Source organism: Lolium rigidum, chromosome 4 (assembly GCF_022539505.1).
Source record: "Lolium rigidum isolate FL_2022 chromosome 4, APGP_CSIRO_Lrig_0.1, whole genome shotgun sequence".
Taxonomy (NCBI): domain Eukaryota; kingdom Viridiplantae; phylum Streptophyta; class Magnoliopsida; order Poales; family Poaceae; genus Lolium; species Lolium rigidum.
Genome location: NC_061511.1, coordinates 253,540,779 through 253,567,632, shown reverse-complemented (window position 1 = coordinate 253,567,632; position 26,854 = coordinate 253,540,779). Strand labels below are relative to the sequence as shown.

Below are 26,854 nucleotides of genomic sequence, written 5' to 3'. Positions count from 1 at the left end.
AATGAGTTGGTAGCATTATTTTAGCTACCTCTAAGGCTCTTACTTAATTCTTTATGCAACATACGCCCTAAAGAATGTTTGGCTTGTCTCTAAGATGCGATAAGTATTTAGAGCCAGAGGGAGTAGATAGTTTTCTAACAACAACATGTACAACCATCGCTTATAAATAGTAGTAAGCAGGGGCTTTCTCTTAAGGAAAAAGAACTATGGTATTATCCAAATGGATTTCTACGCTAGTAGTATATAAAGACCATTTGGAGCTAAAAGCAAGTGTTAGGCTGGTGACACGCTTCATACAATAAAATGACCTAAAAATCATGGCAAGCTTCTTGGGAGAAACTGAATGAATTTAGTAATTTAGCAGACAGTACGAGAGGTTTTCAGTAAAGCATGGCAGATTAAATATGCAGTACATTTTATTCACTTAAATGGATAAGGGACTAATTTATTGCTTGCAAAATAATAGAACTCACCTTTTTGCTCTGATATAAGATCAAAGGATTCCATCAAGGCCAACTAATAATTTGTAAATTGTTGTTCTAATCCAAATAACTGAGGCTGTCTTCTATGCAGCTGCATAGTCTTTATATCTCCTATTCTCTGTTGTGGATACGACAAGTTATGGCATATACAGACAGCTTCTGAACCATCCCCTTTTAAAAAATGGCACACATGTTTACTGAGATGCATAAGTAGAAAATAGAGTTCTGAAGACAACTAAAAGAACAAAATGCAGTTGATCCAGCTAAATACACTTGACACTATCAAATAAGATACGCTTTTCTTTGTAGCCGTAAATAAGGGATCCTTGTACTACCTCACGAGGGACACCTCACATGCTTAAGTGCTTAACATATGCAGTAATCTGACGTTCATGGCCACTAATGCAGAAATCCAGTAGCCAATGAGTGAAACACCAATGAAGAATATTCATAAACTTCAACTAAAAAAATGTGCATAGTTCTGAACTAAATAGCATTTAGGGCCTAACATAACGGTATAAATCATGGATGTATGATTCTCCAAAATAGGTAATTTCATAGAAAATAAACATTGGAATATAGAATGATACCTGCTATAGCGTTTGAGTAACAATTTCAAAACTTTGAAATGAAATGCCTAGTGCTTCAAAATTAACATGTATCTCCATTCAAGCAAGTATACTCTAGTAATAATAGTATAAATATGCCATGAGATTTACGAACCAAAGAACTCAAGAATCGGTTTCCATAAACACTACATATTTGGTAGATGGATTAAGAAAAGCTACTTGTTGCATTTCATGGCTTTATAAATTTTGTGAACAAATACCACAAAGGGAGCTTGATTCGGATGAATCCGAGTGTCCGACACAACCATTATCATAGGCACTTCTTAACAGCATATTTCTTAAAATTACCACGGTACAGTTAACAAATTATGCAACCGATTCAACTCACAAGGACTTCGTGATACCAGGCTAAAAGGCTCTCCAAGGTACTGCATCTACAAAATCATTCAGCTTAGTACCCTATCCCATATTTCCAATTTTCTCTGAAATGCCTCCTAGCTCCTAGTAACAAGATCGCCAAGCACCACAAAGGCATGGACAACAGGAGGCCAAATGAATTTTCTTTATGAAAGGGTAGCGAACTGAAAATATAGAAGTGAATTCCACGGGACAGGAGGGGTGATTCAGAACCTGATGGCCAAATATGGGATAGGTTACTCAGAGGACAAGCGTGTCTGGGAGACCAAATATGCATCTTGAAGCAGATTGTCCTGACCTGAGATTGCAGAATGCTACAATCGCGAATGTTACTCTTTTTATTCAAATCAGCCAGCTCTTAAGAAACGCAGAGGTAACTATGGCATGTCAAGCCTGATACCTTCTTTGGTTCTTGGCATGTCAAGCCTGATACCTTCTTTGGGGACACAGGGCATCAATCTGAAATGCAATTCAAGGAACGTAATAGTGAAGAATCTCACAAATCCTTCAAGGATGAAATATGAAGTCCCGTACCAGACTACAAAGAGATGCTAAAACCGGCCAAACTTGACAAAAGCATGATGCAATAATTCAACAATATAATAAATAAGTAAATCTGTAGTCTGCACAATGGGAAGCCTGGACAATAGAAATGTATGCAATATACATGAAGTTACATAAAGCTGCAATATCAAACATTTTTTGTTAATAGACGTGTCCAGGTGACTTAGAAGGTGATGAGTGAATCTAGCAGGTTATATTTTTTTTATCGCTGATATTTACGTAACTTGCCCGCAAATTTGGCCTTTTTTCAGGTATCATAAATACTGAAAACAACAATGCCTCAATTCTATATATTTATTGACACACCAGCCAATAGATCTTTTGTGCTCTAGTTTTGTAAAATATAAGACTGCAGATGAACAAATTCTACAAACCAGGAAGGGAACCTTGCAGCAATAGAGATGATAGTAATTGTAAGAAACAGCTAGGTCTAGCAAAACAATCTACCAAAAAAGTAACTGTAAGAAATTAAATAAACCAAGCAAACATAAATCAAGAGAAGGATAAAGACAAATAGTACACCTGGAATATATTAGCGGAAATAACGTCTATGTAACCTGTAAGATGGAAATTACAACAATCAGCTCGGGAAAATGTTGAAATTGAGTATACACCATGATAATGATTAAATGGCGTTTTGGGACAAATCAATGTTATAATGATCAACCAATGGCCCATATAAGTTTCGGAGTCAATAGTGGACACAGAAATAGGTTGCCTTTACCTAGATATCATATCTTCCTTTTGAACAAAGCACCAACATTACGAAATAAAAGTCAGGCTTCTCCTTTTTTTTAACCTCGCTCGATATATATAGAACAGTATAAACGAGCATCAGGACAATATAGATGGAAAATGAGCAACATATATTATGGCCAGCCACCACCCGCTCGTCCGGCTTCCTCCCAAACGACATGCACGACGGATCTTCCGGGCGACGGCACGGCACGCATCAGCTCCTCCCGAAGATGACATGCATCATACATCAACTCGTCATGATAGCATAAAAGAATAGCTTTTATATATCGGTGATAAGACATTTCGGATAAATGTAGCATCCGGAATAAATAGGAAGTATAAGAAAAGAAAACTTATAGCTTGCGAGATAGTTTCGGATTGTAAACTTGCTCCCAAATACCCAAACAATGTCTGGAAAGATAATGAAGAATAAAACCTGCAACTTGTAGGTACTCTCATATGGCAAACTTCCTACCAGCTCCCAATACAACGCTGCAAAATGAAACAATTGTCGTATTAGCAATCCAAAATCAAGGATCATGGTCCAGAAATTATAAAACTAAGAAAGAAAACAATATAGGTATATACGAGTAAATATCATGAGAAGCGAAATACATTTTGGGATGCTTTGCTCCCATTGAAATGTTAGCCCTGCCCGGAAAGCATTGATGCCAAGAATATAATTGTTGATTACCAGCAGCGAGATCAGATGCCACTCAAACCCTTCTTGCCTACAGGAAAATAAAATAAAGCAGTTGTTAATTCCCAGTGAGGTATAAATTATAGTGAAGCTACTAATGAATACATCAAGAAACAGCAAATGCCCTTCCTCTTCCTCAAAATAAATAACAACCAACATAGAACATTGGAGTGCAGAATGTCTACTCTTCAAATTTAAAGATCATTCTACAAAAATAGAGTACATTCCATTGCTCACCATTTTTACTGTCTCAATGGTATTTTAGAGTAGACCATTGCTCACCATACTATGCATAATGGGAGAAATTGGAAAGAAACATAGAGTAATTACTAACGCTTACCTAATGTAGCCAATTTACTTTCAGAAGAAGGATCAAATGGGCCATTATCAGATCACCCAAACCTGAAATCCACCATGAGTCATGCAAACATTAGGTAAAGCATTTAATACAATCAGGTTTTCAAATTAGTTAACTATAAATTATCCATATAAGCCATGGGAGCACTCCATTAGTCATAGAGTATGCATACATTTTCCAGAGGGAGAGGCACAGGACTACTTGAGGCCAGCTTATCATCATTACTGTAATCTGCACATATCAGAGCACATTAAATTCGTAGAAAAAAGATAAAGTCCATACTATATCTAATTGATGCGAAAATATCAAGTAGGCTTTTATAGATAAACACCTGAAAGAGTTCTATATGCTTGAACTACACTTGTGATACTCAAGGTCACTTGATTTATATCTGAACCATATTATATCTGAACTACTTGAGGCCACTCGAGCTACTTTTTGAATCATAATAATAATTGCATTCAAATGATCTTACAGAATCAGCAATGCAAATACTCCAATACAGATAAATAGAAAACAATTGAGAAGAAAAATAGTCCAAACTCGAAAGTGACCATGTTCTACGCTACCAATTCTATATTGGACAGAAATTGGTTCTGTCTACGAGTGCAATGGAACCAATATAGAAAACCATGTTATGGTCGACTATACCCCAAATGATATGTTATGTCAAAAATCTAAAAAACAAGTATGAGCATTAACCAAAAAATACCATAACCTTGAAATTATTCCAGCCCCAGAATAGCCGATCCTTGCAACACTTGATGACCTAGTCATACCATGTAGTCAGGTTCTTGAAATCTTAAACCTCAAACATGAACAAAAACACAATTATTCCAACGGATATGAAAACATTTTACAACAGAAATGCTCAAGCACTAAGATTTGAGCTAAATACCAACCAGGTTCATATATTCACCACAGATTTCTCAACTGATTTAAAACCTATACTTGTACAGAAAGATCAAAAGTAAACTCATGGATGCAAATCAAGACTAATTATATAAAAGTCAAATTTGAGAACCATCAGGTCTACATGGATACAGAGCATATAGTGTACATCGATTTTCGTAGAAAAATAAGCAATAATCTGAAAAATATGCAAGCAATTCATTCATCATAACAACTAAAGTAAAAGGCACAGATCTCCCTAGAAGCTAACCGTCACTGAATCGAGTTATTGATGTCTTCTAGAGGCAAATCCATGTGGTCTACCTCATCTCCCTGCAACCTCCCCCCTTTCCCCTTCTGAATTTCTGGAAGGACAAGGATATTTTGTGTGAGAGGGAGAGGGAGGGAGAGAGAGACCTGTATGTCGAGCCCAACCCGGACGTCTTGCAGCGACTGTACAACAGGGAGAGACTCATCCCAGCGAGCTGCTCCTCTTGATGGACACCAGCCGCTCCTCCTCGAATGGTATGGCAGGAGGAGGCTCATCCCAACGACTTGGGATGCTCCTTCCAGGCCCCAGCCGCTCCTCCGGCTACGAGCCCTCAACCGCTCCTCCGGCAATGATGCAACTCGTCGCGGTGAGATGCTCTGCTCTCGGGGCAAGGCACGATGCGAGGATGACGAGGTGAGAGAGGAGAAGGCGCACGGAGGAGAGGGATGTTGCTGGCGGTTGTGGCTGGTGGTGGTGGCGTCGACGCGAGGAGGAAGAAGATTGGGGGAGAAGCACGACGAAGGGGATTGGGGAGAGGAGCGAAGCCAAGAGATTGGAGGAGGCGCATCGAGATGTCATTGGGGGCTGGCGGCTAGGGTTTCACGGCGGGAGCTGCTCCTTTTTATACGGCACGGTGAAAATTTTGATGGCCAGGATTCCTTGAAGAAAAGATCCGACGATTCAGAAGTGTTAATCGCTGTGAGGCCCCCTATGGGGGGCATCATATATAACGTTAGATTCTTCGAGTCGTGGGCCTTCAGTAAACCCCGGGTACTATGTTCGGCAGGCTCTTCGGGATGCCTATGTCAAGTGCCACCCAAAATTTGCTGCACAAGAGATCAATATTCTGACAGTGCTCATTTTTGCCACTGGTGCGAATGTCTCATCATAGTCAATGCCATAAGTCTGACTATATCCTCTTGCCACAAGTCTTGCCTTATATCTCTCCACTTTTCCTTCGCATTTTGTTTTCTGAGAATAGATCCACTTACAGCCTATTGTATTCTTTCCTTTAGGGAGATCTGTCAACTCCCATGTTTTATTTTTCTTCAAGGCCTCTAACTCTTCCATCATAGCATTGCACCATCTTGGGTCCAACCTGGCTGCCTTCCAATCCTTAGGAAAAGATACAATTTGCAGTGAAGCAACAAAAGCCCGAAAAGAGGGTGACAATGCCTCGTAAGAAATATAATTTCCTACGTCATAGTCATCATAACTCAGTCGCTTTGGGGGGCCAACTTTCCTTATCCCTTTCCTTATTGCAATCGGCAAGTCTAGGCTATTATTGGACTCAGTCTGAGATTGATTCTCCTCTGCAGAATCTACACTTGTGCTTTCTTGATTTTCTGGTCCAATGGGTTGCTCCCCTGCCCCTGGTCTTGTTGCTCCTCCAGTGCATCTACTTGTTCCCTTTGTACTTGTCTTCTAGAGTACACAAGTGGATTCTGCAGCCATCTTTGTGGTGGTACAGGTCTAGGTGGTGTAGGTGTACCAGGAATTGCGGAATCTCCGCAACAATAGGAATAGGAATTTGTTGATGTTGTTGTTGGTCACCATCTTGCTTGCTGCTCCCCTCTTGAGCATCACCAAGATGGTCAAGCCCCTGGAACAAGCCACTAAGATCACTCTCACCGTCATAAAATGGTTCCGACTCCGAAACGTAACATCCATGCTTACAAATGTCCTCCTCTCGGTGGGACTCCAACACTTGTAACCCTTACATGTCCGGAGGAATAGCCAATAAAGATACATTTGATAGCCCGATGATCTAGCTTGCCAACAGATGGCCTGTGATCCCTTACAAAACATGTACGGCCAAAGAGTTTGGGTGGTACAACAAAGTCATTGTTATTTAGAAGGAGTTGGCAAGGAGACTACATACCTAGAATCTTTGAAGGCATTACGTTGATCAAATATGTAGCGATCGGAACTGCCTCACTCCATAAGAATTTGGGAACATTCATGGTAAACATAAGAGATCGAGCCACTTCAAGAATGTGCCTATTCTTCCGCTCAACAACTCCATTCGGGGAGGAGTGTTAGGACATGAAGTCCAGTGCGGTATACCTTGCGAAGATAAGAAAGCGAGCAAAAGGTTTGTTGATATATTCAGTACCATTATCAGTTCCGATCACTTGCACTGAACATTGAATTGGTTTTTCACATAGGCACAAAAACTCTGGAAACAAGTGAACACTTCATCTTTGTGACGCATAAGATAAATCCAAGTCATTCTGGAATAGCAGTCAATAAAAGTCACAACGTACTTCATGCCACTTACTGACACAACAGGACACGTGCATACATCAGAGTGCACTAACACAAATGGGGATACACTTCTGATCCCTCTACTAACCTAAGAGGTTCTCGTATGCTTAGCATATTCGCAGGCATTGATGTCTACGGGAGCTTCTATTCTTGTAGACAGTGTTGGGCCTCCAAGAGCAGAGCTTTGTAGAACAGCAGCAAGTTTCCCTTAAGTGGATACCCAAGGTTTATCGAACTCAGGGAGGAAGAGGTCAAAGATATCCCTCTCATGCAACCACTGCAACCACAAAGCAAGAAGTCTCTTGTGTCCCCAACACACCTAATAGGTGCACTAGTTCGGCGAAGAGATAGTGAAATACAGGTGGTATAAATAAGTATGAGCAGTAGCAACGGTGCCGAGAAAAGTGCTTGGCGTGTAGTTGATGGTGGTGGTATTGCAGCGATAGTAACGCGATAAAACGATAAACAAGCGGTAGTAACGCAGCAGTAGTAACGCGACAGTAGTAAACAAGCGGTAGTAACTCGGCGGTATTTAGGAACAAGGCCTAGGGAATAGACTTTCACTAGTGGACACTCTCAACATCGATCACATAACAGAACAGATAAATGCATACTCTACACTTTTGTTGGATGATGAACACATTGCGTAGGATTACACGAACCCTCAATGCCGGAGTTAACAAGCTCCACAATAATGCTCATGTTTAAGTAACCTTTAGTGTAAGATAGATCAACGAGACTAAACCAAGTACTAGCATAGCATGCACCTTTGTCACCTTCATGCATATGTAGGAGGAATAGATCACATCAATATTATCATAGCAATAGTTAACTCCATAATCTACAAGAGATCATGATCATAGCATAAACCAAGTACTAACACGGTGCACGCACTTGTCACCTTTGCACACATGCGGGAGGAATAAACTACTTTAATAACAAATCACTAGAGTAGCACATAGATAAATTGTGATACAACATGCTGCAATCTTAAAGAGATATAAATAAGCACCTCACTATGCCATTCAATGAGTAAGTATTACGTGAAATCTGGCCTAAGAGACCCACACGGTGCACACACTTGTCACCTTTACACACGTGGGACTAGGAGTCTCCGGAGATCACATAAGTAAAACTCACTTGACTAGCATAATGACATCTAGATTACAAGCATCATCATATGAATCTCAATCATGTAAGGCAGCTCATGAGATTATTGTATTGACACACATAGGAGAGAGATGAACCACATAGCTACCGGTACGGCCCAGAGCCTCGATGGAGAACTACTCCCTCCTCATGGGAGCAGCGGCGGTGATGAAGATGGCGGTGGAGATGGCAGCGGTGTCGATGGAGAAGCCTTCGGGGGCACTTCCCCGCTCCGGCGGCGTGCGGAACGGAGATCCTGTCCCCCGGATCTTGGCTTCGCGATGGCGGCGGCTACGGCGGGTTTACGTGGGTTTCGTCAATTGGTATCGGGTTTTACGATCCGGGGGCTTTTTATAGGCGGAGAGGCGGCGCGGGAAGGTCGAAGGGGGGCCACACCCTAGGGCGGCGCGGCCCCCTCTGGCCGCGCCGGGCCTAGGGTTTGGTGGCCTGTGGCCCCCTCTCGGTCCTTCTCGGTGTGTTCGGATGCTTCGGGTGAAAATAGGAACTTTGGCGTTGATTTCGTCCGATTCGAGAATATTTCGTTACTAGGATTTACGAAACCAAAAACAGCGAGAAAACGAGAGCGGCACTTCGGCATCTTGTTAATAGGTTAGTTCCGAGAAAATGCACGAATATGACATAAAGTGTGCATAAAACATGTAGATAACATCAATAATGTGGCATGGAACACAAGAAATTATCGATACGTTGGAGACGTATCGGCATCCCCAAGCTTAGTTACTGCTCGTCCCGAGCGAGGTAAAACGATAACAAAGATAATTTACGGAGTGACATGCCATCATAAACTTGATCATACTATTTGTAAAGCATATGTAGTGAATGCAGCGATCAAAACAATGGTAATGACATGAGTAAACAAGTGAATCATAAAGCAAAGACTTTTCATGAATAGCACTTCAAGACAAGCATCAATAAGTCTTGCATAAGAGTTAACTCATAAAGCAATAATTCAAAGTAAAGGTATTGAAGCAACACAAAAGAAGATTAAGTTTCAGCGGTTGCTTTCAACTTGTAACATGTATATCTCATGGATAATTGTCAATGCAAAGCAATATAACAAATGCAATATGCAAATATGTAAGAATCAATGCACGAGTTCACACAAGTGTTTGCTTCTTGAGGTGGAGAGAAATAGGTGAGCTGACTCAACAATAAAAGTAAAAGAATGGTCCTTCAAAGAGGAAAGCATCGATTGCTATATTTGTGCTAGAGCTTTGATTTTGAAAACATAAAGAGAGCATAAAAATAAAGTTTTGAGAGGTGTATGTTGTTGTCAACGAATGGTAGCGGGTACTCTAACCCCCTTGCCGGACAAACCTTCAAAGAGCGGCTCCCATTTTATTTTATTTTTGGATGGCACTCCTTCCAACCTTTCTTTCACAAACCATGGCTAACCGAATCCTCGGGTGCACTGCTAACAATCTCATACCATGAAGGAGTGCCTTTTTATTTTAGTTTTATTATGATGACACTCCTCCCAACCTTTGCTTACACAAGCCATGGCTAACCGAATCCTTCGGGTGCCGTCCAACAATCACATACCATGGAGGAGTGTCTATTTTTAGTTTGTTAATTTGGGACTGGGAATCCCATTGCCGGCTCTTTTTGCAAAATTATTGGATAAGCGGATGAAGCCACTAGTCCATTGGTGAAAGTTGCCCAACAAGATTGAAAGATAAACACCACATACTTCCTCATGAGCTATAAAACATTGACACAAATAAGAGGTAATAAATTTTGAATTGTTTAAAGGTAGCACTCAAGCAATTTACTTTGGAATGGCGGAGAAATACCATGTAGTAGGTAGGTATGGTGGACACAAATGGCATAGTGTTGGCTCAAGTATTTGGATGCATGAGAAGTATTCCCTCTCGATACAAGGTTTAGGCTAGCAAGGTTGTTTGAGGCAAACACAAGGATGAACTAGTACAGCAAAACTCACATAAAAGACATATTACAAGTATTATAAGACTATACATCGTCTTCCTTGTTGTTCAAACACCTTACTAGAAATTATCTAGACCTTAGAGAGACCAATTATGCAAACCAAATTTTAGCATGCTCTATGTATTTCTTCACTAATGGGTGCAAAGTATATGATGCAAGAGCTTAAACATGAGCACAACAATTGCCAAGTATCACATTACCCAAGACATTTATAGCAATTACTACATGTATCATTTTCCAATTCCAACCATATAACAATTTAACGAAGAGGAAACTTCGCCATGAATATTATGAGCTAAGAACACATGTGTTCATATGAACCAGCGGAGCGTGTCTCTCTCCCACACAAGCATGATGTAATCCAATTTATTCAAACACAAACAAAAACAAAAACAAACAAACAGACGCTCCAAGTAAAAGCACATAAGATGTGACCGAATAAAAATATAGTTTCGAGAGAAGGAACACTGATAATGTTGTCGATGAAGAAGGGGATGCCTTGGGCATCCCCAAGCTTAGACGCTTGAGTCTTCTTGATATATGCAGGGATGAACCACCGGGTGCATCCCCAAGCTTAGAACTTTCACTCTCCTTGATCATAGTATATCATCCTCCTCTCTTGACCCTTGAAAACTTCCTCCACACCAAACTCGAAACAACTCATTAGAGGGTTAGTGGACAATAAAAATTAACATGTTCAGAGGTGACACAATCATTCTTAACACTTCTGGACATTGCATAAAGCTACTGGACATTAATGGATCAAAGAAATTCATCCAACATAGCAAAAGAGGCAATGCGAAATAAAAGGCAGAATCTGTCAAAACAGAACAGTCCGTAAAGATGGATTTTATTAGGCCACCAGACTTGCTCAAATGAAAATGCTCAAATTGAATGAAAGTTGCGTACATATCTGAGGATCATGCACGTAAATTGGCATAATTTTCTGAGCTTCCTGCAGGGCAGTGGGCTCAGATTCGTGACAGCAAAGAAATCTGGAACTGCGCAGTAATCCAAATCTAGTACTTACTTTTCTATCAACGGCTTAACTTGGCACAACAAAACTCAAAACTAAGATAAGGAGAGGTTGCTACAGTAGTAAACAACTTCCAAGACACAAATATAAAACAAAGTACTGTAGCAAAATAACACATGGGTTATCTCCCAAGAAGTTCTTTCTTTTTAGCCATTAAGATGGGCTCGGCGAGTTTTAATGATGCACTCGCAAGAAATAGTATGTGAAGCAAAAGAGAGCATCAAGAGGCAAATTCAAAACACATTTAAGTCTAACATGCTTCCTATGCATAGGAATCTTGTAAATAAACAAGTTCATGAAGAGCAAAGTAACAAGCATAGGAAGATAAAACAAGTATAGCTTCAAAAATTTCAGCACATAGAGAGGTATTTTAGTAACATGAAAATTTCTACAACCATATTTTCCTCTCTCATAATAACTTTCAGTAGCAACATGAGCAAACTCAACAATATAACTATCACATAAAGCATTCTTATCATGAGTCTCATGCATAAAATTATTACTCTCCACATAAGCATAATCAATTTTATTAGTTGTAGTGGGAGCAAATTCAACAAAGTAGCTATCATTATTATTCTCATCAAGTGTAGGAGGCATAGTATAATCACAACAAAATTTACTCTCAGCAGTAAGTGGCACCAAAAGACCACTATCATTATCATCATCGAAATAGGAGGCAAAGTATCATCAAAGAAAATTTTCTCCTCAATGCTTGGGGGACTAAAAATATCATGAAAACCAGCTTCCCCAAGCTTAGAACTTTCTATATTATTGTCAACAATGGTGTTCAAAGCGTTCATACTAATATTACTACCGGCATGCAAAGAAGATTTCATAGGTTTTTTAATTTTCGCATCAAACAATCCATGTTTTAAATCAGGAAATAGAATAAGAAGCTCACTCTTGTACATTATGCCAAACTAGTGTAAACAAGAAACAACAAGATGCAATTGCGGGATCTAAAGGAAATAGCTTTGAGCACACACACAACGGCGCCGAGAAAAATACTTTACACGGGACCGTAGTATGAGAGCCTTTTACCTTTCCTCCCCGGCAACGGCGCCGGAAAAGTGCTTGATGTCTACGGGAGCTTCTATTCTTGTAGACAGGTGTTGGGCCTCCAAGAGCGAGAGGTTTGTAGAACAGCGGCAAGTTTCCCTTAAGTGGATACCCAAGGTTTATCGAACTCGGGGAGGAAGAGGTCAAAGATATCCCTCTCATGCAACCACTGCAACCACAAAGCAAGAAGTCTCTTGTGTCCCCAACACACCTAATAGGTGCACTAGTTCGGCGAAGAGATAGTGAAATACGGGTGGTATAAATAAGTATGAGCGGTAGCAACGGTGCCGAGAAAAGTGCTTGGCGTGTAGTTGATGGTGGTGGTATTGCAGCGAGTAATGCATGATAAAACGAGTAAACAAGCGGTAGTAACGCGAGTAGTAACGCAGCGGTAGTAAACAAGCGGTAGTAACTCGGCGGTATTTAGGAACAAGGCCTAGGGAATAGACTTTCACTAGTGGACACTCTCAACATTGATCACATAACAGAACAGATAAATGCATACTCTACACTTTTGTTGGATGATGAACACATTGCGTAGGATTACACGAACCCTCAATGCCGGAGTTAACAAGCTCCACAATAATGCTCATGTTTAAGTAACCTTTAGTGTAAGATAGATCAACGAGACTAAACCAAGTACTAGCATAGCATGCACACTTGTCACCTTCATGCATATGTAGGAGGAATAGATCACATCAATATTATCATAGCAATAGTTAACTCCATAATCTACAAGAGATCATGATCATAGCATAAACCAAGTACTAACACGGTGCACGCATTGTCACCTTTGCACACATGCGGGAGGAATAAACTACTTTAATAACAAATCACTAGAGTAGCACATAGATAAATTGTGATACAACATGCTGCAATCTTAAAGAGATATAAATAAGCACCTCACTATGCCATTCAATGAGTAAGTATTACTGTGAAATATGGCCTAAGAGACCCACACGGTGCACACACTTGTCACCTTTACACACGTGGGACTAGGAGTCTCCAGGAGATCACATAAGTAAAACTCACTTGACTAGCATAATGACATCTAGATTACAAGCATCATCATATGAATCTCAATCATGTAAGGCAGCTCATGAGATTATTGTATTGACACACATAGGAGAGAGATGAACCACATAGCTACCGGTACAGCCCCGAGCCTCGATGGAGAACTACTCCCTCCTCATGGGAGCAGCGGCGGTGATGAAGATGGCGGTGGAGATGGCAGCGGTGTCGATGGAGAAGCCTTCGGGGGCACTTCCCCGCTCCGGCGGCGTGCCGGAACGGAGATCCTGTCCCCCGGATCTTGGCTTCGCGATGGCGGCGGCTGCGGCGGGTTTACGTGGGTTTCGTCAATTGGTATCGGGTTTTCTGATCCGGGGGCTTTTTATAGGCGGAGAGGCGGCGCGGGAAGGTCGAAGGGGGTCCACACCCTAGGGGCGCGGCCCCCTTGGCCGCGCCGGGCTAGGGTTTGGTGGCCCTGTGGCCCCCTCCGGCCCTTCTCGGTGTGTTCCGGATGCTTCAGGTGATACTAAGAACTTTGGCGTTGATTTCGTCCGATTCGAGAATATTTCGTTACTAGGATTTACGAAACCAAAAACAGCGAGAAAACGAGAGCGGCACTTCGGCATCTTGTTAATAGGTTAGTTCCAGAAAATGCACGAATATGACATAAAGTGTGCATAAAACATGTAGATAACATCAATAATGTGGCATGGAACACAAGAAATTATCGATACGTTGGAGACGTATCAGGCATCACAACATAATTTGGTTTTGTCCACTCCATTCATTACATCGGGAAAAAACTCGAAATATTTTATCAAACGCCATGTGGCCCATTCGACAATGATGAACTAGTGCCATACTCTCCTTTCCTCCACAAATCGCAGCAAGCACAGAACTAGCATCATGCCCCATCTTGTCACGATCTATGTGCCAAAGACCTCTATGCCTGGTTGCAGTCCCAATCTTCTTGCTGCTCTCCCTTTCCTGAATTAAACACATATATCTATCAACTATTATACGGTAGTCCTGCTGATCAATCGGGGCACTTAGATATAGCAGATTTCTTGAAAAGCGGGAACATGTAGAACCGATGACAATTTTATGTTGGTTGTACATTGCACCGACCCCTCCCCTTTTATAGATTGTGCTGTGCCATCTGCTGTTTGGATAGTGCCTCTATGTGTGGGAGGATACTGAGTATAAGAGTCAAACTCACCAATATTTCCAGTAACATGTTTGGATACTCCAGAATCAAGAATCCAATCTGAATTAGCATTATGAGTGGCTATAGAAACTCTATCAATATTACCTTCATCTTTGTAGACATAGTGAGCAAAGTTCCCAAAGGTTGCTTCATTTTGTCCTTCTTCCTTTGATTGTCCCCGAGAGGTACCGGTAGTTGACTGCGAAGCTGCTGCCATATGCGCCTTGGGTGATATAGCGTGCTTGCTTGTCCTCCACCCCTGCCATACTGATGTCCATATGGCTGTCCACCACTTCTGCCATAGTGCTGTCCACCACCTCTTCCATATTGCTGTCCATATGGCTGTCCACTACCTCTGCCATCACCTCTTCCTCTGTAGCTTCCTCTGCCATGTGTGTATCCTCCTCTCCCCCTACTGGGTGTAGCAAAGGAGGTACACTGATGCTTCAAGTGTCCCTTCTCCCACAAGTATAGCGAGTCTCTCATCTCCGAGTACTGTCGGTAGTGTAGAAGGTCGGATGAGGGACAGAATCTCTTCCCTTTGTCATATTCGGACGCACTTCCTCTCTCGGACATAGCTGCAATGGCTTCTTTGAGAGAAGGGGTAGTGGTTTGATGCAGTAAAGCAGCCCTTCTCCCCTCAAAATCTTGATTAAGACCCTTCAAGAACTTCATGACTCGCCGACGTTCAACCCAGCTTGCAGTAGCACTCACACATTCCCCATGGGCAAGTTCCAGAGGATCAACATGATCCAAATCTCCCCAAAGATGCTGCAACTCAGCCACATATGCCATCACAGTTTTGTTTCCTTGTTGCAAGTCATGCACTTTATCCTCAATCTCAGCAATCAACATAATGTTTCCCTTTCCAGAATAAAGATTTGATAGGGTGTCCCATACCTCTGAAGCTTTTGTGAGTGCCTCTACAGAATCAGCAATGTTAGGAACCAAAGAGTTAAGCAACCATGCCACAATCAGAGAATTTATGGCGTTCCACTGTTTCCATTCCGGACTGGTCTTGTCTGCGCGGTTCTCACGACTTCACCACTCACACGTTCATCCAGCCCTTTCGAGTTCAAAATCAACAGCGCCCTCCTTGATCACCGGAGATAGTTGGCCACTCCTTCCAACTTGATTTCGTTCGTCGGCAGCTCAAGTTTCTGACCGATGTTGGTATGGGGAACGATTGCTCCCCCTCCAGCAGATCCTCCTCCATCTCCTTTGGTAGTGATAAGTTACTGCTAGCTTCTCCGAGCCTTGGCCAAATCCCTGTTGCCCCCATGCTTGACACCAAACTAACTTCTCGGAACCACCAAAGGACTTACCCGCGAGAAGCCTCTTCCTCTCCTTACTTGTCACCGCCTTCCCTCCTTACCGCCGCAGCAGCCTGCTCCCTTCCTCTTCCTCCCGACCACCGCGACGAGCCTACTCCCTTCCTCTTCCTCTTCCTCCTAGCTGCCACAGCAGACTAGGCTTCTAGATCGGCAGTTCTTCCCGTCGTTGCCCTCACTGCCCTTTGCTCTGATACCATGTGGACAGAGGTGAGGGCCTAACCTGAGGTAGAAGGAGGATGCAGGGAGGAACTCTCTCTTCTTAGGGTTACAGAGATAGAAGCACCTTATATAGGTCAGGACTGGGCTGGGCCAAATGGGCCACAACAGAGAACAAGAAGACAGCCCAACAGATACACCAACAGTTATCCAACAGGAGCGGGTCGGTCGGGGCGAAGCTGGAGCGGGTTGGATGCGCACGTACGGCGGGTCGATGTAGCTCGGGACGGAGCAGGTCAGTAGATTGAACGGACTGAGTGGCTCGGGCGGATAGGGCGGCGCCGGTCGAGGTCCTGCTCGACGAGGTGAAAGGGAGGGAAGGCGGCTGCGACCACAGCGGAAGGGTGGCGCCGGTCAAGATCCTGCTCGGCGAGGTGAAAGGGGAGGCGGCGCCGGTTGAGCTCCCGCTCGCGGAGATGGGGAAAAATTGCTCTGGAAGGTTGCAGAGGATTTGGCTCGCGCGGAAGGCTCGGCAGTGGCATTTGGCTGTAATTTAGGAAACGAAACGTGCAATTCATCCGTACCGGTCGGGAAGCACCTTCCACCCGTGTTTTTTCCTGTACGTGGGAAGAAGACATGCTTTGCTAAAAGCCCACATATTTCTTTGTTTCGTTCGCCTAGCTTATTTATGTGGAAAGTACCTAAAAGTCGAAACAAAGAGGTTAGTCGTTAAATAAAAGGCGATGCATGTGCTTCTTGCTTCTCGGACCACGTCAATTCCGAGGAATTCGCTGAGGCTGGAGGCTCAGAGTGGAGTCTGCTCATCCTCAGGCGGGAGGCACCGAAGCGAAGAAGGACGCATTCAGTCTTTTAGAAGTTTAATGTGGCGGGGAAGATTTGGGCCGCCAAGATCCAGTAGCAAGTGTACGCTAGATCCAAAAGGTTGCCCCCCACTAAGATCTCAGGTACCAGTTACAAAGTTGCCCTGGGCCTGCGCTCAATGCTCATGGTGACGAGGATATCTGTCTGAAATCATGATGAGTAGATTGTTGGAGGGAAAAAATGAGTCATATTTCTTCTATGCAGACTTTGAACAGATGAGATTGTTGTCCGACTGGAGTCACTGGATCTTGAGATTGGAGAAAATGTTTCAAGTAGGAGATGTTAGACAACTAAAAGATGTGCCAGGGAAAAAAAAGGAACACCACTTGGTACTGCTGAAAATTAAGTAGACGTTGAAGAATACAAACAGAGACACAAAGCTTCATTACAGGAAGACAAGTACTCCAAATGCTATGTATCTTGCTAAGATGGACTTCCAACGGCGAAAACAGATTTCTCTGCCATGTTGGGCCTATATGTATGATTCACACCTATGTGATGCATAATACATGCATCTCAAGCTAAGTCCAGAAAATGATGTCAGATTCGTGCAAGTGAACTGCTGCAACCTATCGATTACATGGCAGAGCAATGTTGATGGTTCAAGGCATTTCAACATCTTTCTTTATCTCTCCGGTAAATTTGAGCGATGTCGCCTGATATGTGTCCCCCATAACATGATTACACGGTATAAAAGTGACAGAGATTGTTGCTAGAGTGGATTCACTTTCTGACTGGAACTTGACATCGATGTCATGTTTCAAGTTGCGCAGCTGATGCTAACAAATGAAAGACCGTAATATGGATTTTTAAAGAACTCTGGAGTCTGGATAGAGGCTCCAACACGCATTACGGCAAACTAATGTCAGAGGTGCGCAAGTGGACCGCTGCAACTTATCTTTCCATTACATAGTACAAAAAGTTAGTGGAAACATCAGTTTGTGCGATGAAAGGAAAACCCTATATCTGCAGATGACATAGCTTTTTTGCCACCCAATATGATATATATATATATATATCAGTCAAACTTCTCTTCATCCCTAAACACGATAGAAGTCTCACCATGGAGTTGTTGATGAGCAGCCGAACTTACTTGGTTTTTCTCTTGCCATGTTGGGCCTATATTGATGGTTCACACATAAGTGATGCATAGGATAGGCATCTCAAGTTAAGTACAGAAACTCATCTCAGATTAGCGCAAGTGAAGTGCTGCAACCTGTCGACTCGATTGCAGAGCATAAATATTTTTTAAAAAGTCACTCGGTGAAATGAAGAAAAACCCTTCTGCATGTGGCATAGCTTCTTTGCCACACGAAATTTTTGTTCCTTATTCTGAGCAGCTGTCCATACTTGCAAGGATGCGGAAGCCCATGGTAAATCAGAATTCGCTGTTGTAGAACTTATTTTCAGTTCACTTGGTTGGTGATGTTATATTCTCATGGTCATTGGAGGCGTCAATGCTGGTTTTCTGTGAGAACTGACGATTCACAAAGGAGATATAGTAAGTTAACTCTGGAAACTCACCTCATATTTTTCTCTTTCTATATTCATTTTTTTTTCGTATTACTACTTTGCTAGTACTTAAACACACCAGCTGCGGAGATTATCAAGCCCTATGTCCAGAATTTCCTTTTGATTCCTTTCTTACTGAGTATTTACTATTCGCCTGACTGTTTGTTATGAGAAACATTCTGGTCACCATCCTAATACAAAAACACTTTCTTTTGAACCAATAACAGTTCTGCGTACCGCACAAGATTCTATACTTTGCAAATTTTCTTCTGCATATTTGATTATTGCTATAATGAAAAGGTGGAGCCAACTTTGTACACTGACTCCCCTAACAGATGTGAACTTGTTGCTTCCTTTCTTGGCTGTCCAAATTAGAACAACTTTCTGTTGAGTAATCCTCACTTGGAAGTTGTTGATATTGAGGTGTTGCTTCTGTACTTGTAGTTGTTCCATCGCCAGAAGAACTTTCACTTCATAAATACAAGCAATTAGGTCTGTTAGGTTACTGCAAGGACTGGACATGGATGATGGATCTAGAAAGACTTGAAAGACTTACTTTAGCGAGTAGATGATCAATCCAATGGCCACAACTGTGAATGCTAGATAGTACAGCCAGTTTATCTGTTGGTTTCACCTAAATCATGTGAGCATGTAGTGCAATATATTATGATCTGTTGCAAAGATCGGTAAGAAATTGTCACCTGTTCTTGATAGAACAATACTCGAATGGCGACTGCCCACATGTCAGATGTTAAGAGTGAGAGATTAAACAATGTTGATCCACTCATCTGCAAAAACGATGGTTGGACTGTAAAATGAGAAACGAAAGGGCCTTCTGTCTCATACTTCCTAATGAGCTAGCATTACCCAAGTAGCTTACTTTATACTTATTTATTCACATAATTCATAACCACTTGCTGGAGTATATTTTTGTTGTTTTCTACTTGTGTAACTTATTTTCTGTTTAACATGTTGGAGGGAACTTAACCTTAAGAACTAAAGGAGTAATGGTGTAGAACACAAATAGTGCAACGGCAAATCCTGCAAACAAGCTTATCTGTAAAAAGATAGAAAAGTACTTAGCAGGATTGATTTTTTATGTCAGAAAATTCAGAAAAGTGTATTGCAGATAGAAGAGTTGAACCACAACTATCGATCTCTACCATTGTTGGAGACCAGGCAGCTGCTTCTAGGCTCTTCCTTTCGAATATAAATCTGATGTGTTGCCAGGTTAAAAGGTAAAGTGAATATTTGCTCCAGGAGAGTATATATAAGATATACATGTTCCAGAAAATCTGTTGATACTTTAACGATGCAAGAACCAGAGTAAATGTATAGAAAGCAATAACAATGGACATGCTAGTTTTATTTTTTTCCTAGTTTGTAATTAATAAGGAATTTTGGAGAGTATACATCTGAATTGTACTGACAAGCAACCCAAATAGTCCAAACATTGCAACAAGTTCTACTCGATCATTCTTCTTGACACAGTATTCCTACATATTCAAGGAAATGATACGTGTATTAGAATTTTGAGAAAATATTACTGGTAGTAGCAGGATATATATCATCGCCAACAAACCAACCTGCCCAACATTGCTAAATGCATAACAAACTGTCCCAGCAATAACAAGGGTATCCCCTAGAAGTGGCATTTTACTTGGATCTGCAGAAAATGAAAGGTTTCTGTAAGCCGTTAACACATATCTATCTCTGCTGTAAAAATGGGGAAACAATTTCAGCTTGTAGGGTTCATAAAGTGAGGTCTTCATTTGAGCAACTCTCTACCTGTCATATTGCCAATTTTCAGCAGTAAAATTGATCTCCTAGACTATTATTGTACTACCATGAATTCTTAATGTCAAGAACTTCATCCTGTGCCTAGCTTTGGTTTATCACTGAGATTTTGTAACTGGCATTCTAATTTAACTAGTTGTTTTAACTCTTAATTAGCTACCTACTTACCTTGCTCATCTGGAGATTTTGCATCTGAAAGGAGCACAAGACCTAGCCCTGCCACGCAGGTCCCCGCCCCCAGAAATTGCCAGAAAGAATATCTTGTGCCTAGTGCGTACCAGGTGAGTACAATGACCCATACAATAGTCCAACAATCCAACAACGTTACGCTGGTGATGGATGAGTACTGGTATGCCTTGATAACTGCGATGCAAGTTTCAGGATTATAACATGTTTATATGTTCATCACTAGGAGCAAAGATTGCATTTAGTATCTCGCTGAAATGTGCATTTCCTGTACTCACCTAGATAGTTCCCCTGCACATCGACGAAGGCCAGCACTAAGTACCAATACCAAGGTATCTGCAAGACAAGAGCGGCCAAAACAGCGAGGTGTGAAATCGCATCAGGTAAGCCCCATGGCTGATTTTCATACACTCTGTGCTCACTCGTAGCTTCTGTCGTCGGCTCAAAAGGATTGGCACATAAACTAAGGTCAACAGGAGATATGCGAAGAATGATTGTGTGAGTGGCGCATCAATTCCTGCATAAATATATGAAGTTATATCTGTCTGCTGATGATTCCTTGTATACTCCCTCCGTCCATGTATATGAGGTTAACTTAATCTTGTCTTATGTCAAACCTAAGGTTGGCACGGAACTTTAGCTCCGTCTAATCAAATCTAGGTTCCGTCTTATGTATTTTTTCGTAGCCGTTGATTAAATTGGTGTGTAACTTCTATAATACTTCAAGAATTTTAACTAGACGTTTTGAAGGTCAACTCTTGAAATCATAGTCAAAAAATAATAATCAATCATGCTTCATCTCCAAAACGCACACGCGAGCCGCCGCCTCCACTCCATCGCAGACTCAGCCGTCGCCGTCGCCGCCCCCTCCGTCCGTCGCAGCCGCCAGATGCCGCGGCCGCCCCCTCTCCTCCATCGCAGCCACCAGCCGGCACAGCCGGCCCATCTCCTCCATCGCAGGCGAGCCCCGGCCGGCCCATCTCCTCCATCGCAGGCGAGCCCCGGCCGCCTCTCTCCGTCGCAGCTGCCCACCCCCCCCCCCCTCCATCGCAGCCCCCCTCACCTCCGTCACGGGGATCGCCGGGAGAGTCAGCTACAGTCTAACTCTCACGGATCTGTATACTGATTCAGACATGCATTTAAGCAAGTCATTCATTCGAACTAGGGTCAGGAGCTTAGGTAAATTTTCAGGTAAGAGATGTGCATGCATATGTTCAGTTAGCAGCCACATATACATGTTACAGAAAGTGATGTTGGATGAGAAACTGATTTCTAATGCTCTTGTGCATGTGCATACTGACACTACCACACCATATGTGTAATTGTTAATTGCAGCAATTCAATGATTTTTATACTTATCAGGTAATTAAACTGCAATAAAACATGCATACACCAGTCAACATATGCCTCACTATACCGATACTGAAACCTGTGGGTTCAGTATACTGATTTTTCTGACCAAAACAAGCAATCAAAAATACGCAAGATCTCTGGACACTCAGTTTGAATAATTTTAAGTGAAACTGCGTATGTTGCCCCATAGAACCGAGGACCTCTCCTGCTAGCCTAAACTTATTGTCACAGGTTGTCACCATTTATAAGGACCTAAACTTTCTTCATTGTTTTCTGTTTCTTCTAATTCCATGGTTCTTATTGCTTCCTTAGTTCTTAGCAACCTCTCAAGGCATGTGTAGAATCAAAGAATTCTGGTCTTCCAACCAAGGTACACCCCGCCAGTGCACTTGATCCTGCTCCCCAGCTAAGTCTGTCTCGATTGTTGACTGTGTCGTGTTTTGCTGGGTCCCAGGTGGCTTCGTGGAGGCGGCAGGCGGCAAGCTCTCAGACTGGCAGCAACGTCTTACCATCAGTGTAATGCTTCCACTAGAAATAATAATGATACGGTCCTGTTGATTTTCAAGAATCGTTCCAATATCTCAGTAAAGCAACTAGTACATCGAAGGCTCAACACAAAGTTGACACCTTAAGGAGATGCATCATGCTCTGGAAGCACAGACAGTGATTGCATTTATGAACAACACCAAGCCACTGAAGGATGTTTTATTTAAGTTGGAGGCCCGTGGGATAAAAGCTATCGAGCTACATGGGGATCTTGGGAAGCTTGCAAGGTCAACAGTCTTGAAAAACTTCAAGGAAGATTTTGGGAAGCTTGCAAGGTCAACAGTCCTGAGAAAGTTCAAGGGAGGTGAATTCAGATTTCTAGTCACGAACGAGTTTATAAGAAAAATGCGGAAGCAATTAGGTGTGCACAAGCCATGTCGCCAGATTAACGTTCATAAGGAGGAAGATGTGGTATAAAGTCTGCACTGTCCGCAGGACTGCTCAGCTCTATTGTATTACTTTAGTTTCTCCAAGCAGTGTTGCTTTTCATGAGAATTTAGTTTGGTTATAGTTGCCAGTAACCATTTTTGCTCCCCAAAGTTTGTATCCATTGGAAAATAGTAGCCTTTCCTGGTAACATTTAGTTGTTTTTCTTATGAAGGATAGGCAGTGAGCTCTACTATTTTGATTTGATGTGCCTCTCTTATGGAGCCATATTGCGATTTGTAACTACTGGGAATGCCTTAATACTACCCTGGTCCTATGTATTTCAAATTGCCTAGCTGAAATATAAGAAAAAAAACCAAGCTGAATATCCTGCGGCTACATCGAAAACTATAGATAGAAATTTATTATAGTAAGTTTCTCACACTGTCAGTTGGAGCCGTATTCATTGCAGTAAGTCTGTCACATATAGTTTTCTCTTGGCATGCAACAATTTTGCCATTGCAATGCTGGACTTCTTTAATTTAGGCTAAACATCCACCTCAATGAGTGTAGTGGGAAACCAAGAGTGTGTCTATGCGTTCATCTGCTGGTATCTCAACGTATTCAAATTATACATCCCAATGAGCAGTAATACTAGTACAAGCTTACTCGGAAGCAAGGCCTCTAACTAACTAAAGACAATGGTATCCCACTGCGAAAACTTCTCCATGGTGTCCCAGTTGTCAACCTGAGCAGTCAATTTTCAGCTGAAAAATCAATGAAGATCACACACGAAGACACGCACACATTGCGGTGGCAAAGCATCAGCATTCAGCACTGCAGTACAATTGGCACCCATCTGAACATTGCGAATGGGGTAGCTCAAACTGTATGTGCTGCTAGAACGGGACCGATGAATAAGTTGTGATCGGCCATGAGGCCCGCGCTGTGCTACGCCAGATAGATCCCCTTGGCGGTAGCCCTTGTCTGGTCGGAGAAGGAGTCGTTGATGGCGGCAGCGGCGGGTTATGAAGAAGGGCTCCAAGTTCCCAGCGAATCCCATCTTCCTGTAGCTACCGTTCAACCCACGCGGGTGAAAGTGGAGGATAGAGTTGTGTACTGTTGTCGATGATGACGGCTGGGCGCAAGGTGGGTTTCATCGCCCGCTCCTTTCTCGCCTAGCGCCGGTGGCGGCAGCCAGAGCCCGGCACGCCGCCGATTCCCCCAACCCCGGCGCCCCACCTCCCTCCTCGCCTAGAGCCGGCGGCTAGAACCGGAGCAAAACTACCACACCAGGACACCGCCACCGCTCCTCCCCTCACGGACCACGTCCTCTCCGTGCAGGAGTTCATCAGGAGAGATTGGCAAGATGCGTATCGTTTGTTGCTTTAAGATTCACACAGTTTCATCCGATGATTTGGCTGTTCGAAAATTTTTTTTTTGGTTCCGGTCCCACATTTTTGGTTCCGTTGGTTTGGTTCCGTCTATTTAACACCGTTAGATCAGGGTGGATAGACGGTTATTAAAAATGTCAATCATTGTAAAACTTGTACTACTTAAGTTCAACTAAGTTTATAGAAAAAACATCAGCATCTACAATACCAAATGAATATATTATGGAAACATATTTCATTATAAATTAAGTAATATTGACTTGGTATTGTATCATATTTTTTGTATAAATTTGGTCAAACCTTACATATTTAACTTCACAGAAGATTAAGTGGTGTTATACACATGGACAGAAGAAGTATGAACTAGGCCAATGCGGAAGATGTGTAATTTGAGTACAAAGATTAGCAAGTGTCATATGAAATAATAATTGAGAACATATGGATTAGGCTATTGAGAAGGATAGGTACCAAGATTAGCGACGAGGGAGGAGGCGAAGCTGCCGGCGGCCATGGAGAAGGCCACGAGCTGGCCGAGGAAGAGCACGAGCAGCAGGCCCCATGCGTCCTTCTTGATCTCCATGGGTCTGACGAGCCAAGGTGCACGCAAGCCTTCGATGGGATTATACAGTTGCAGAAGGCGAAAGGGGAAAGCCGGAGCAGCTGAGTGGACTGGCAGATGTGTTTCGTGACTGTAAACTGAGGCGAAGTTAGTTGGGCTCGTGCAGTAAACTATGGTTAGTTGAGAGTATCATGTCCCTTTCAGAAACAAATGAGGACCAGCATGTCACCGCTCAATTGGTTAGATGTAAGATGAGCATCTATTGTCCTATGCAATACAATATACAGCTCGTGACTCATGACCTGATCTGTCAACGCTTGATAATGGCCTAGAATTCAATTCGGCACATGCGAGCGGAAAAAATATTTCGAACGAAAATTTTCACTGTTACGTATCGACATTCTATCTGCGCACATCAAGTTTTGCGAAAAACCGACATTTTTTGTGACTTGTATGGAAAAACAAAAACAAAAATGTCACGTAGACAACCTTTTTTTACACCAAAGTTCATCTTTTTACACATGACACTGAAAATGTCGGTTTTCCGTGGAATAACTTTGTGAGCGTGTAGAATTTCGAGATATACTCATTAAATTTTGTGACAATTATTTTAACATTTTAAAAGTGTATTTACAACAAGATTTAAAAACCGGGAGCATATGCTCTGCTCCCGGTGCCAAAACACCACTCTAGTTCCTGAATCTGTTTTCATAGTATTCTAGTTCCTGAATCTATTTTAATTTTTGATTTGCTCTTGTAACTGCCGGTAGTGGAATTAAGGCATCTGTACCGGTGAGATCCCAGCGGACTGGTCTAGGTGGGCTAGAGGACACAAAATAGTTGACTCAGCGGCGCAATATAGACGGGTGGGGACATGTGGACTGACTCATTTTAGGCCCAAATTTGGATTGGGGATGTGTGACACGTCACAGACTCCTCACGTGTCCTCCCGCGTTCGTCCGGGTCTGTCTGGTAGCGACCGAATAACCGCTTTGCCTTCTACGAGCCAATAGTGGTTGGATGGTCCCCCAAGTGGCAAGACCTGTGCAGCTGCAGAGTCCGCGCTTGCGGTAGGAGGACCTGCCACGACACGGTGGGAGGACTTGCCACGACGCCAGAGACTCCACCGCATCAAACATCACCATGGATGGGGTGTCCCGTGCATGCACTGGCTCCTGCGCCGGCGTCTTTTTTTTTCAAACATCACCATGTCCATTTCTCTAGGACTTGACAATGTTCGTTGACCTGGCCGTCATGATGAGCATGAGTTGACTGCACGACCTTTGCAAACCCTAGCCAGGGTTTTATCAAAAATAGAATTTTCTTTTTATGTATTTTTCCTATGTAAATTAAGTTTCTATAACTGAAATACTAATAAAACTTTTGTCTAGGTTTACACTAGCCCAAACGAACTAAAAGACGAATACGTCCATGTTTTTATCTGCGGAGCAATCCAAACAAACACATTTGATTGGTATGTTGTAGATGGCTTAATACAGCATGCCCCACGTTTTTTTGTTTTTTTTGCTCTATGCAGTTGGTAATTTTTTTTTTTTTGAGATCGGCGATTGTTTATTTAAACCTGCGGTAATGGACATGTGGATTTGAAGGTAGCACGGAAAGGGGGGACCTGATGGAGTCTGCTGGTAGGTTGCTGGTAGGAAATTACACATGTTGGCACAGCTGTGGACCATTTATGAAACAAAATTAGCTGAATCATGGGCGTTTTGCTATGCGCGGTTTCTTGATGTATTTTTTTTTCTCGAAATAGGGTGTACCCCGGCCTCTGCATCAGTTGATGCACACAGCTTTTTATTAAATAAATAAATATTCAAAGTTTACAACTCAACTCATGGATCAACAAGGGTCGATACAAAAATCAACCATCGAAAAAATAAAAGACTACTAAGCAATTTAAGCATCATGTAATCTCTTAACATGCCGCCTAGTAGCATGGTAGAAAATATCCTGGGCAACCATACGAAGGCGGTTGCATCCAGAAACCATGCATTCCTGCTGATCCTCCGGGAGCAAGAAACACCAAAGCTGGATCCAGTGGATCATAGTGTGAATAACCTGCA

General features: G+C 42.4%; 1 protein-coding gene and 1 long non-coding RNA gene across 2 annotated transcripts; one reads left to right on the top strand and one right to left on the bottom strand.

Moving 5' to 3' along the window:
• Positions 1–18,656: 18,656 nt before the first annotated feature.
• Positions 18,657–24,891, bottom strand: LOC124707533 (solute carrier family 35 member F2-like). Its single transcript, XM_047239195.1, has 11 exons — positions 24,683–24,891; positions 20,978–21,072; positions 20,834–20,891; positions 20,538–20,732; positions 20,159–20,238; positions 19,986–20,068; positions 19,736–19,787; positions 19,561–19,629; positions 19,274–19,360; positions 19,129–19,193; positions 18,657–19,042 (listed from the first exon to the last, which is right to left on the bottom strand). The coding sequence occupies exons 1-11, from the start codon at positions 24,792–24,794 to the stop codon at positions 18,901–18,903; spliced, it is 1,038 nt and encodes a 345-aa protein (XP_047095151.1). The 5' UTR covers positions 24,795–24,891; the 3' UTR covers positions 18,657–18,900.
• LOC124707536 lies at positions 21,817–23,168 on the top strand. Its single transcript, XR_007004905.1, has 2 exons — positions 21,817–22,278; positions 22,363–23,168. It is a non-coding gene; the product is annotated as an uncharacterized LOC124707536 (long non-coding RNA).
• Positions 24,892–26,854: the final 1,963 nt, after the last annotated feature.